Source organism: Danio aesculapii, chromosome 23, assembly GCF_903798145.1.
Source record: "Danio aesculapii chromosome 23, fDanAes4.1, whole genome shotgun sequence".
NCBI lineage: Eukaryota > Metazoa > Chordata > Actinopteri > Cypriniformes > Danionidae > Danio > Danio aesculapii.
Genome location: NC_079457.1, coordinates 44,729,572 through 44,743,056, shown reverse-complemented (window position 1 = coordinate 44,743,056; position 13,485 = coordinate 44,729,572). Strand labels below are relative to the sequence as shown.

The following is a 13,485-nucleotide window of genomic DNA, read 5'->3' as shown; positions in this document are numbered from 1 at the left end:
TTCACAGTGTATATCAACAAGATGCAGAACCTGTGTGGAAGCCCGCTAAGTGGTGCACTGAGTGTATGCTTTACTAAACAGATATCAGAGCTCATTTTTGTTTTCTTTCCCAAACACACGTTTTAGATGCTATTTATCAAACTCGAGTTAATGAACTGATTCTTTTACTATATTAGACCTGTCACGATCCTAAATTAAAAGAAAAACAGTCCATTTCCCACTAACATTTAAGGCAGTGTTGATGGATTTCTTAAAACAGTGCTGATTTGCCATTGTGTTCACGTGCTCAACAGAAATGATTGTGAGTGGCTGAGAAGGTCATCAGTTCACCCTCCGCTGTTTACTGAGCACAAACACAGACGAGCAATCTGCTTGATGACTCGACTGATCTTCACGGCTGCTTCGTGCTTCAGTCTCCGTGTATCTGTGTTTGCACTGGGTGAAGAGCAGTAAACTGATGAGCACTGGTGAATACTATGGTAAATCAGCGCTGTTTATGAACGCACTCAGCGGCGTTTGAATGTTAGCGGGAAATGGACGTTTTTAAAACTTCAGTACCAGGACAACACTATTACAGAGAACACGAGGGTGTGCTACAGAGGAGTTTGAGCGCTCACCGGGTTACGTAGGCTGAAGCAGAAAAGCATCCCCATGGTGTTTAAATGGTGCCATGAACTGAAGCCTGTGAGGACACTTGAGCATATTACTCTTAAAGAGATTGTGATGTTGTTTGATGCTAAATTGCTTTTAACTGTTTAAATTAAACATACTCAATGATATTAAAGTGATGTTTACACCATTTCTGCATTTTGAATTCTCGACAACAGCTGGGAGGTTTATAGTCCACAGCATGTTACTGTAATATTTACAGTGCTGGTCCTATACTTCCGGGTTTCTTCCCACCGCAGCCTCGCTTTGGTTCTTTAAATGGCGGCTGCGCAAAATAAGCGTATAAAGAGGAGAAAAAATAGTACAGAATAATTGACAATAACCTCACCCCCAGAAAAAACGAAAGAAAAAGGAGGGATTGTCTCTGTTACCAAATATATATAAATAAGAGTTGACAATACTTGCATTTTTACAAGCCAGTGACATGAATATATAGGTTAGAAAAAAGATGAGAATTTACAAACTTAAATGCTAGATTCCTGAGAGTCTTAGCATAGGTCCCCATGTGGTTCAACTTTTTTCTGTGATGTTTTAAGACGTAGTTGTTCCATTTGAATGACATAAAGCAACCTGTTAAACCATAATAATATTTCACAATTTAACAGTATTTTTCATTGACTAAATTCAGCCTTAGTGAGCAGAATTGCCTTCTTTTAAAACATTAAACAATCATACTGATTCCAACGTTTGACTTGTTGAGTATATGTTTGTATACAGTGCTTCCGGAAAGTATTCATATCACTTCACTTTTTCCACATTTTTTTATGCTACAGCCTTATTCTAAAATGGATTAAATTAATTTATTTCTTCAAAATTCTACACACAATACCCCATAATGACAATGTGAAAGAAGATTTTTTTTGATTGTTGCAAATTTATTACAAATAAAAACGTGAGAAATCACATGTACATCAGTATTCACAGCCTTTGCCATGAAGCTCTGAATTGAGCTCAGGTACATTCTGTTTCCACTGATCATTCTTGAGATGTTTTAGCAGCTTCATTGGAGTTCACCTGTGGTCAATTCGGTTGGTTGGACACGATTTGAAAAGGCATACACCTGTCTATATAAGGTCCCAGGGTTGACAGTGCATGGCAAAGCACAAACCAAGCATGAAGACAAAGGAATTGTCTGTAGACCTCCGAGACAGGATTGTCTCAAGGCACAAGGCTGGGGAAGGTTACAGAAACATTTCTGCTGCTCTGAAAGTTCCAATGAGCACAGTGGCCTCCATCATCCGTAAGTGGAAGATGTTTGGAACCACCACAGAATCTTACAGAAGGACAACCATCTGTGCAGCAATCCACCAATCAGGCCTGTATGGTAGAGTGGCCAGACGGAAGCAAACTCGCTGCCTGGAATTTGCCAAAAGGCATCTGAAGGACTCTCAGACCATAAGAAACAAATCCTCTGGTCTGATGAGACTAGATAATTGAACTCTTTGGAGTAAATGCCAGGCATTACATTTAGAGAAAACTAGGCACCGCTCATCACCAGGCTAACCGTCCCTATAGTGAAGCATGGTGGTGGCAGCATCATGCTGTGGGGATGTTTTTCAGCAGCAGGAACTGGAAGACTAGTCAGGCTAGAGGGAAAAATGAGTGCAGCAATGTACAGAGACATCCTGAATGAAAACCTGCTTCAGAGTGCTCTAGACCTCAGACTGGGGTAATGGTTCATCTTCCAGCAGGACAATGATCCAAAGCACACCGCCAAAATATCAATGAAGTGGCTTCACAACAACTGGGTGAATGTCCTTGAGTGTCCCAACCAGAGCCCAGACCTAAATCCTATTGAACATCTCTGGAGAGATCTGAAAATGGCTGTACACCGTCGCTTCTCATCCAACCTGATAGAGCTTGAGAGGTACTGCAAAGAGGAATGGGCAAAAATTCCCAAAGACAGGTGTGCCAAGTATTGTGTGTAGAATTTAGAGGAAACAAATTAATATAATCCATTTTGGAATAAGGCTGCAACATAAAAAATGTGGAAAAAGTGAAGAGCTATGAATACTTTCCGCATGCACTGTGTATGTGTGTGCACATGTTTCATTGTGTAAGGACACTGCAGGAGACATATTTGTTGATTGCACCACTGGAAAAGCAGCTAATTGCAAAATCTGTTGATGTCTGATCTTGCTGATCTCTGTGGATCTGATCTGCGTGCCTCGGGCCACTTCCGCATCCAGTGCGCTTTATCTGATTTCTGAAACGAGCGTGGACAAATCACAGCTTTGCTGAACCACACTTTACGCAAACCGTCCTATAGTACGTGCTCTTTTATGAAAACGTTGTATAATCAAATCTACATTATATATGATCTATAAATGTGAACGTTATATGACTGTGCCTTAATATGAAATCATGTATTAATACTTACAGTAAGTCTTGAGAAGTGTAACTGCATTGAAAAATGGCATTACACTTATTTTTTTCCTCATTATAGAGACATTCTGCTAATATGATGTTACATATTGTTGTTAAACGTTGAATAAAATCTGTGAAAAAGGTTACTGTGTGTGAAACATGAGAAAGAATTCACTGTAGGAAAAAAAGTGCTACATTTTCCTCTGCATGTGGCACTTTTTGTTTCCGTTTGACACAGGAGTGAAGATTTCAGGCAAGAAATCACATGTAGAAACCTGATATATGACATACAAGATCGTATTTGGATTTCACATACATAAAATATACATCAGTTATGCAACGTATTTCAAAATAATGCAGAAATGGCTGTTTACATAACCAGTGGAATTACGAATACGTACATACAGTTGAAGTCTGAATTATTAGCCCCCCTTTGAGTTTTTTTTCTTTTGGGAATATTTCCCAAATGATAATTACAGAGCAAGGAAATTTTCACAGTAGGTCTGATAATATTTTTTTCTTCTGGAGAAAGTCTTATTTGGTTCTTTTCGGTTAGAATAAAAGCAGATTTTAATTTTTTTAAATCCACTTTGAGGTAAAAATTATTAGCTTAAACTATTTTTTTTTCCCGATAGTCTACAGAACAAACCATCGTTATACAATAACTTGCCTAATTACCCAAAATAACCTAAATAAACCTGCCTAGTTAGCCTAGTTAACCTAATTAACCTAGTTAGGCCTTTAAATGTCACTTTTAAGCTGTATAGAAGTGTCTTAAAAATATCCGGTCAAATATTATTTACTGTCATCATGGTAAAAATAAAATAAACAGGGGGGCTAATAATTCAGGGGGCTAATAATTCTGACTTCAACTGTATGTATTCAAATATATTAGCAATTATTGTATGTGTTCATATATAAATATTGAGATAGTACCGGGTGTGGTTGGAAGGGCATCCACTATGTAAAACATATACCAGAATAGTAGGCGGTTTCATTCTGCTGTGGTGACCTAAATAGAGACTAAGCTGAAAAAAATGAATGAATGAATATTTGAACATATATGATCTCAATATTTATATATATTTGAACTTATTTACATATTAAACAGCCACTTTTGGAACATCGAGTTTCTGGCCTTACGAATCAACATCAGCTTCCTGAGGTCCGTTTCAACATGCAGCTGGATAAAAATGCTGGTCCTCGTGTTAGGTGACCTGCACATTCTCCACCGATTCAACACCCTGCCTGCCAAATTCAAAAAATTGTTGGTGCCTGGCAAGATTCAGCACATCCTATGCACAGGAAACCTCTGTACGAAGGAGAGCTACGACTACCTGAAAACACTCGCCGGAGACGTCCACATCGTCAGAGGAGACTTTGACGAGAACTTGAATTACCTGGAGCAGAAGGTTGTGACAGTGGGGCAGTTTAAAATCGGTTTGATCCACGGACACCAAGTGATCCCATGGGGAGACATGGCGAGCTTGGCACTGCTTCAAAGGCAGCTGGATGTGGATATCCTCGTTTCTGGCCACACACACAAATTTGAACGAGGCTGAATCCAGCTTCTTATTCGCAGCTTCTTATTGACGCTATGCGGTCCACCTTAAAAACCGCGACGCTTCTGTTTTTCAGCTTCTTATTCGCGCTCAACTTAGGGACCGTGTTTATTTGTGTTCCTTTTTGAAAAACGAAAAAGGCTAAATGAAACTGATATAAGACAGAAAACGGGCTGCAAGCATGAAATCTAAGTACATCATCGATTATTATTGACAGTGCCATCGTTTGAGTACAATATATTTCTGTTTTTTTTTTCAGAAATATTGTCCTTTATGAAGACTTCACCTGACCCACCTATGTATAGACAGTGCCTGCCTCTGCAAGGATTTTAGATACAAAATAATTCTTTTGAATTATTCAAGTTGTAAAAGTTACTGCATGTTTTATCTGCAAATACTAAAATTTGTATTAGACACCCACGCCTGTAAATACAATACTAGTTTTGTTAAACCTATTGTTTCAAAGAACAGACAATGCACTTTTTATACACATTTTTATATACCTTATACAAATGAATGTGAATTGAACTAAATGAGCTATTGCATAATTAATTACTGTACCGTGTTGTCTTTAATATTACACAACAGGCTAATAGTATATATATCATGCATCTGCATATGTATAAATATGTATAATTCTATACCATTGAAAAGACAGACCTTAAAAAAAATGTAAAAATACAGACATTTCAATAAATGCCCAGTTGGAGGTGCTATATGCCAAGTTTTTTGCATATTCATTTATTGTTTTACTTGTAACCTATATGTATTTGTGTGCCTACTACATACTTTTTATGTGTGTACTATAAACTATGTGTGTGTGTGTGTGTGTGTGTGTGTGTGTGTGTATATATTTTAACATTAAAAATGTTTAACACTAAAGATAATAATATTATGTTTGTGTTATAAATTTATACAAAATAAATATGCTAATACATAATGATTTAATAATAATTGTTATTATTATTTTTATTATTATTAGTAGTAGTACTAGTAGTAGTGAAATAAAAATATTTTACAATGAACTTATACATATTGTACTGATTACATGTAAATGCCAATTAATCTATATACCTTATGAAAATGTATAGATATGTACCTATTTATAAATATGTGTGTAAAATATGTCTCTCTCTCTCTCTCTCTCTCTCTCTCTCTCTCTCTCTCTCTCTCTCTCTCTCTCTACACACATATACATATATATATATATATATACACACACAATACAATACATTTTCTTGTGTCTGTGTTTATTTAAGTGTGTGTATATGTACTCATTCATTTTCTTTTCGGCTTATTCCCTTTATTAAACTTTGGTCGCCACAGCGGAATGAACCGCCAACTTCTCCAGCAGATGGTTTACGCATGGTTTACGATGCCCTTCCAACTGCAACCCATCTCTGGGAAAGATCCACAGTCATACACTATGGACAATTTAGCCTTCCCAATTTAGTTATACTGCATGTCTTTGGACTGTGGGGGAAACCGGAGGACCCAGAGGAAACGTGGGGAGAACAAGAAAACTCCACATAGAAAGGCCAACTAAATATATATATATATATATATATATATATGTATATATATATATATATATATATATATATATATATATATATATATATATATATATAGACAAATTAACTATGAACCTATACAAATTGACATGAATTTATCAGTACTACTACTACTACAACTACTAATAATAATAATAGTAATAATAACAATAATAAAAATTATTATTATTTTTATTATTTTTATTAATAAGCTTATTGTTGGTATTTTATTTAAAAAATAGATATTTTACTAAATGCTTATACATATTGTACTTGTCTATCACAGTAAAATAATACACAAATTAAACACCAGCATTTTCAGGCTACGTACCACTAGTTAATTTGTTAGTTAATAATGACACAGCAGAACAGTTGTTCCAATGCACTCTTGGCACATTTGGTGGCGCTGTATCTCAGTGGTCATTGAGAGTTAGTTGAAAATCTTATTTGGGTCTTGTAGACAATCTTCCCATCTATCAGCAAACCCAGAAAAAAAATCAATGTACTCTACCAATTTTATGTTATTGATCTCTGAACTTGCCATAAATTGCAAAACAGCAAGGCAAAAACAGCTATGTACCGTTGCACTTTTGGCACAATTGTTGGTGCTATATCTCTGTAGTCTTTGAGGGTGTGTTGAATATCACACTTGGGTCTTGTAGACAATGTCCAATCTATCAGCAAACCCAGATTCATACCACATTACTGTACCAATTTTAAGTTATTGACCTCTGAATATGCAAAAAATCGCAATACAGTGAGGCAAAAACTGCTATGCACCATTGCACTCTGGGCACAATCGGTGGCGCTATATCTCAGCAGTCTCTGAGGGTGCGTTGAATATCTCACTGGGGTCTTGTAGACAATGTTCCAATCTATCAGCAAACCCAGATTCATACCACATTACTGTACCAATTTTAAGTTATTGACCTCTGAACTTGCCAAAATCGCAATACAGCGAGGCAAAAAACAGTTGTATCATTGCACTCTGGGCACAATTGGTGGCGCTATATCTCAGCAGTCTCTGAGGGTGCGTTGAATATCTCACTGGGGTCTTATAAAAAATGTTCCCATCTATCAGCAAGCCCAGATTTATACCATATTACTGTACCATTTTCTGACTATTGACCTCTAAACTTGCCAAAAATCGCAATACAGCAAGGCAAAACAGTTGTACCATTGCACTCTGGGCACAATTGGTGGCGCTATTTCTCAGTAGTCTTTGAGGGTGCGTTGAATATCTCACTAGGGTCTTGTAGACAATGTTCCAATCTATCAGCAAACCCAGAATAATATCAATGTACTCTACCAATTTTAGGTTATGGATCTCTGAACTTGCCATAAATTGCAATACAGCATGGCAAAAACAGTTATGTACCATTGCACTCTGGGCACAATTGGTGGCGCTATATCTCAGCAGTCTCTGAGGGTGCGTTGAATATCTCACTGGGGTCTTATAAACAATGTTCCCATCTATCAGCAAACCCAGATCCATACCACATTACTGTACCAATTTTAAGTTATTAACCTCTGAACTTGCCAAAAATCGCAATACAGCGAGGCAAAAACAGTTGTATCATTGCACTCTGGGCACAATTGGTGGCGCTATATCTCAGCAGTCTCTGAGGGTGCGTTGAATATCTCACTGGGGTCTTATAAACAATGTTCCCATCTATCAGCAAACCCAGATCCATACCACATTACTGTACCAATTTTAAGTTATTAACCTCTGAACTTGCCAAAAATCGCAATACAGCGAGGCAAAAACAGTTGTATCATTGCACTCTGGGCACAATTGGTGGCGCTATATCTCAGCAGTCTCTGAGGGTGCGTTGAATATCTCACTTGGGTCTTATAAAAAATGTTCCCATCTATCAGCAAACCCAGATTTATACCATATTACTGTACCATTTTCTGACTATTGACCTCTAAACTTGCCAAAAATCGCAATACAGCAAGGCAAAAACAGTTATGTACCATTGCACTCTGGGCACAATTGGTGGCGCTATTTCTCAGTAGTCTTTGAGGGTGCGTTGAATATCTCACTAGGGTCTTGTAGACAATGTTCCAATCTATCAGCAAACCCAGAATAATATCAATGTACTCTACCAATTTTAGGTTATGGATCTCTGAACTTGCCATAAATTGCAATACAGCATGGCAAAAACAGTTATGTACCATTGCACTCTGGGCACAATTGGTGGCGCTATATCTCAGCAGTCTCTGAGGGTGCGTTGAATATATCACTTGGGTCTTATAAACAATGTTCCCATCTATCAGCAAACCCAGATTCATACCACATTACTGTACCAATTTTAAGTTATTGACCTCTAAACTTGCCAAAAATCGCAATACAGCAAGGCAAAAACTACTATGCACCATTGCACTCTGGGCACAATTGGTGGCGCTATTTCTTAGTAGTCTTTGAGGGTGCGTTGAATATCTCACTGGGGTCTTGTAGACAATGTTCCAATCTATCAGCAAACCCAGATTTATACCACATTACTGTACCAATTTTAAGTTATTGACCTCCGAACTTGCCAAAAATCGCAATACAGCAAGGCAAAAACTGCTATGCACCATTGCACTCTGGGCACAATTGGTGGCGCTATATCTCAGCAGTCTCTGAGGGTGCGTTGAATATCTCACTGGGGTCTTGTAGACAATGTTCCAATCTATCAGCAAACCCAGATTTATACCACATTACTGTACCAATTTTAAGTTATTGACCTCTGAACTTGCCAAAAATCGCAATACAGCAAGGCAAAAACTGCTATGCACCATTGCACTCTTTGCACAATTGGTGGCGCTATATCTCAGCAGTCTCTGAGGGTGCGTTGAATATCTCACTGGGGTCTTATAAACAATGTTCCCATCTATCAGCAAACCCAGATTTATACCACATTACTGTACCAATTTTAAGTTATTGACCTCTGAATATGCCAAAAATCGCAATACAGCGAGGCAAAAACAGTTATGTACCATTGCACTCTGGGCACAATTGGTGGCGCTATATCTCAGCAGTCTCTGAGGGTGCGTTGAATATATCACTTGGGTCTTATAAACAATGTTCCCATCTATCAGCAAACCCAGATTCATACCACATTACTGTACCAATTTTAAGTTATTGACCTCTAAACTTGCCAAAAATCGCAATACAGCAAGGCAAAAACTGCTATGCACCATTGCACTCTGGGCACAATTGGTGGCGCTATTTCTTAGTAGTCTTTGAGGGTGCGTTGAATATCTCACTGGGGTCTTGTAGACAATGTTCCAATCTATCAGCAAACCCAGATTCATACCACATTACTGTACCAATTTTAAGTTATTGACCTCTGAACTTGCCAAAAATCGCAATACAGCAAGGCAAAAACTGCTATGCACCATTGCACTCTGGGCACAATTGGTGGCGCTATATCTCAGCAGTCTCTGAGGGTGCGTAGAATATCTCACTGGGGTCTTGTAGACAATGTTCCCATCTATCAGCAAACCCAGATTTATACCACATTACTGTACCAATTTTAAGTTATTGACCTCTGAATATGCCAAAAATCGCAATACAGCGAGGCAAAAACAGATGTACCATTGCACTCTGGGCACAATTGGTGGCGCTATATCTCAGCAGTCTCTGAGGGTGCGTTGAATATATCACTTGGGTCTTATAAACAATGTTCCCATCTATCAGCAAACCCAGATTCATACCACATTACTGTACCAATTTTAAGTTATTGACCTCTAAACTTGCCAAAAATCGCAATACAGCAAGGCAAAAACTGCTATGCACCATTGCACTCTGGGCACAATTGGTGGCGCTATTTCTTAGTAGTCTTTGAGGGTGCGTTGAATATCTCACTGGGGTCTTGTAGACAATGTTCCCATCTATCAGCAAACCCAGATTTATACCATATTACTGTACCAATTTTAAGTTATTGACCTCTGAATATGCAAAAAATCGCAATACAGCTATGTATTGTTGCACTCTTGGCACAATTGGTGGCGCTATATATCAGTAGTCTTTTAGGGTGCGTTGAATATCTCACTGGGGTCTTGTAAACAATGTTCCAATCTATCAGCAAACCCAAATTCATACAACAATACTGTACCATTTTCTGGTTATTGACCTCTAAACTTGCCATAAATCGCAATACAGCAAGGCAAAAACTGCAATGTACCATTGCCCTCTGGGCACAATTGGTGGCGCTATATCTCAACAGTCTCTGAGGGTGCGTTGAATATCTCACTGGGGTCTTATAAACAATGTTCCCATCTATCAGCAAACCCAGATTTATACCACATTACTGTACCAATTTTAAGTTATTGACCTCTGAATATGCCAAAAATCGCAATACAGCAAGGCAAAAACTGCTATGCACCATTGCACTCTTTGCACAATTGGTGGCGCTATATCTCAGCAGTCTCTGAGGGTGCGTTGAATATCTCACTGGGGTCTTATAAACAATGTTCCCATCTATCAGCAAACCCAGATTTATACCACATTACTGTACCAATTTTAAGTTATTGACCTCTGAATATGCCAAAAATCGCAATACAGCAAGGCAAAAACTGCCATGCACCATTGCACTCTTTGCACAATTGGTGGCGCTATTTCTCAGTAGTCTTTGAGGGTGCGTTGAATATCTCACTGGGGTCTTGTAGACAATGTTCCAATCTATCAGCAAACCCAGATTCATACCACATCACTGTACCAATTTTAAGTTATTCACCTCTGAATATGCAAAAAATCGCAATACAGCGAGGCAAAAAAAGTTATGTACCGTTGCACTCTGGGCACAATTGGTGGCGCTATATCTCAGCAGTCTCAGAGGGTGCGTTGAATATCTAACTGGGGTCTTATAAACAATGTTCCCATCTATCAGCAAACCCAGATTCATACCACATTACTGTACCAATTTTAAGTTATTGACCTCTGAACTTGCCAAAAATCGCAATACAGCGAGGCAAAAACAGTCATGTACCATTGCACTCTGGGCACAATTGGTGGCGCTATATCTCAGCAGTCTCTGAGGGTGCGTTGAATATCTCACTGGGGTCTTATAAACAATGTTCCCATCTATCAGCAAACCCAGATTCATACCACATTACTGTACCAATTTTAAGTTATTGACCTCTAAACTTGCCAAAAATCGCAATACAGCAAGGCAAAAACTGCTATGCACCATTGCACTCTTTGCACAATTGGTGGCGCTATTTCTCAGTAGTCTTTGAGGGTGCGTTGAATATCTCACTGGGGTCTTATAAACAATGTTCCTATCTATCAGCAAACCCAGATTTATACCACATTACTGTACCAATTTTAAGTTATTGACCTCTGAATATGCAAAAAAATCGCAATACAGCAAGGCAAAAACAGCTGTACCATCGCACTCTTGGCACTATTGGTGGTGCTGTATCTCATCTGTCTGAGAGGTTGCGTTGAATATCTCACATGGGGATCTGTAGGAAATGTTCCCTTCAATCTGCAAACCCAGATTCATACCAGTTTATTCCACCAGTTTCAGGTTATTGACCTCTAAACTTGCCATAAATCACAATACAGCAATGCCAGTACAGCCATATCATTGCAACTGTGTCTTGTGGACTATTACCCCACCTATTAGCAAACCAGGTTTATACCAACTCACTCTACCAATTTGAGGTTATTACAGTACACTCAAACCAATACACAAATTCACACCAGTTTACTAAACCATTTTCAGTTTATTGACCCCTATTTGTCAAAAATCACAAGTTCTGTTACTGTCCAATGTACTGAAAGTGGTAAATCAAGATTAAATCCCACCTAAAAGACTGAACATTTAATTGTGTCTAACTGTGCAAATGTATTAATTCAGACCATTTTTATTGCTTAATCTTTTGTTATGAGAACATATGTGCTTTTTCTGTGCTTTTTCGCAGATGTCAATAAAACATGTAACTACGGTTCTGAAAAGTGTCAAATCTATTGGATCAGATGGGATTGGTTTCAACCGTTATATTTTGGTTAATTTGTTTTCAGTTTTGACATTTTTTTTTCCAAATGAAATAATCATTAAATAATTCACGCCTTAACATTATTTAGACTTAGAACTTAGACTTAAAACTCTATTTTGCTCTGACGTTGTTTTTAAAATATGTCCTGAATTTTTTACAGTATATCTGATATTGCTTTTTTCTTCTGGAGAAAGTCTTGTTTTTTATTTCGACAAGAATAAAAGCCGTTTTTTGTGTGTGTGTGTGTAAAAACATTTCACGTTCAATAATTGTAGCCCCTTTAAGCTTAGCCTAGACTTCCTTCATTACCATAACCTGCCTAGTTAGCCCAATTAACCTATAGTGAAGCCTTTAATTGTCACTTTAAGCTGTATCGAAGTGTCTTGAAGAACATCTAGTAAAATACTGTTTACTATCATCTTGTCATAGATAAATAAATCAGTAATTAGGGATGAGTTATCAAAACTACTATGATTAGAAATGTGTTAAAAAATCTTCTCTTTGTTCGAGAGTAATTGGTAGGAAAAATAACGGGGGCTAATAATTCATGGGGGGGGGGGGGGTTCAAATTATTCTGACTTCAACTTTAAATATGTATATATTTTTTTAAACCGCAAATTCACATTTGCTAAAACGCGAAGCACGCAAGGCATGCATGCAAAAAGAAAACGACTTTTAACTTAAGCAATTGTTAATATTGTTAGGGCAGCGCGGTGGTAGTGCTGTCGGCTCACAGCAAGAAGGTCGCTGATTTGAGCCTCGGCTGGGTCAGCTGGCCTTTCTGTGAGGAGATTGCATGTTCTCCCTGAATTCGTGTGGATTTCCTCCAGGTGCTCTGGTTGCCCCCACAATCCAAATATATGCGGTACAGGTGAATTGGGTAAGCTAAATTATCAGTGACTGTGAATGAGTGTTTATGAATTTTTCCCAGAGATGGGTTGCAGCTGAAAGGGCCTCCATTGCGTAAAACATATGCAAATGAAATGAATGAATAATTGAATGGATGAATAAATGAATGAATGAATAGCGTGCCCATCTTCAAGCATTTTCTGCTGAGTTCTCAAAGTAAAATGAGATTAGATACGCTATTTCAGTGCTGAAAATATAAAGTTTGGAAGGCCTGTCTAGCTTATTGTAGTCAAAAGACTTGATTAAAGCAATTAAAGTGAAATTGCACTTGGACTATGGATGACTTTGTCATTAACAGCAAAAACTCTTTTGTTTTTGGTCATACAGTTGACAATAAAACATTAGCCTTGTAAATATTTTTTCGTTTATTTAGGCAAACAATTAGTGTTTTGCCCTTTTGATTTTGCAATTCATTTAACCTTAAATGTTATTTG

The 13,485-nt window shown here is 37.8% G+C and overlaps 1 protein-coding gene across 1 annotated transcript; it reads left to right on the top strand.

The window, feature by feature from the left end:
* Positions 1 to 4,181: 4,181 nt before the first annotated feature.
* Positions 4,182 to 4,613, top strand: LOC130217220 (vacuolar protein sorting-associated protein 29-like). Its single transcript, XM_056449286.1, has one exon. It carries the CDS (start codon positions 4,230 to 4,232, stop codon positions 4,596 to 4,598), a length of 369 nt encoding a protein of 122 aa, XP_056305261.1. The 5' UTR covers positions 4,182 to 4,229; the 3' UTR covers positions 4,599 to 4,613.
* The last annotated feature ends 8,872 nt before the right edge of the window (positions 4,614 to 13,485 follow it).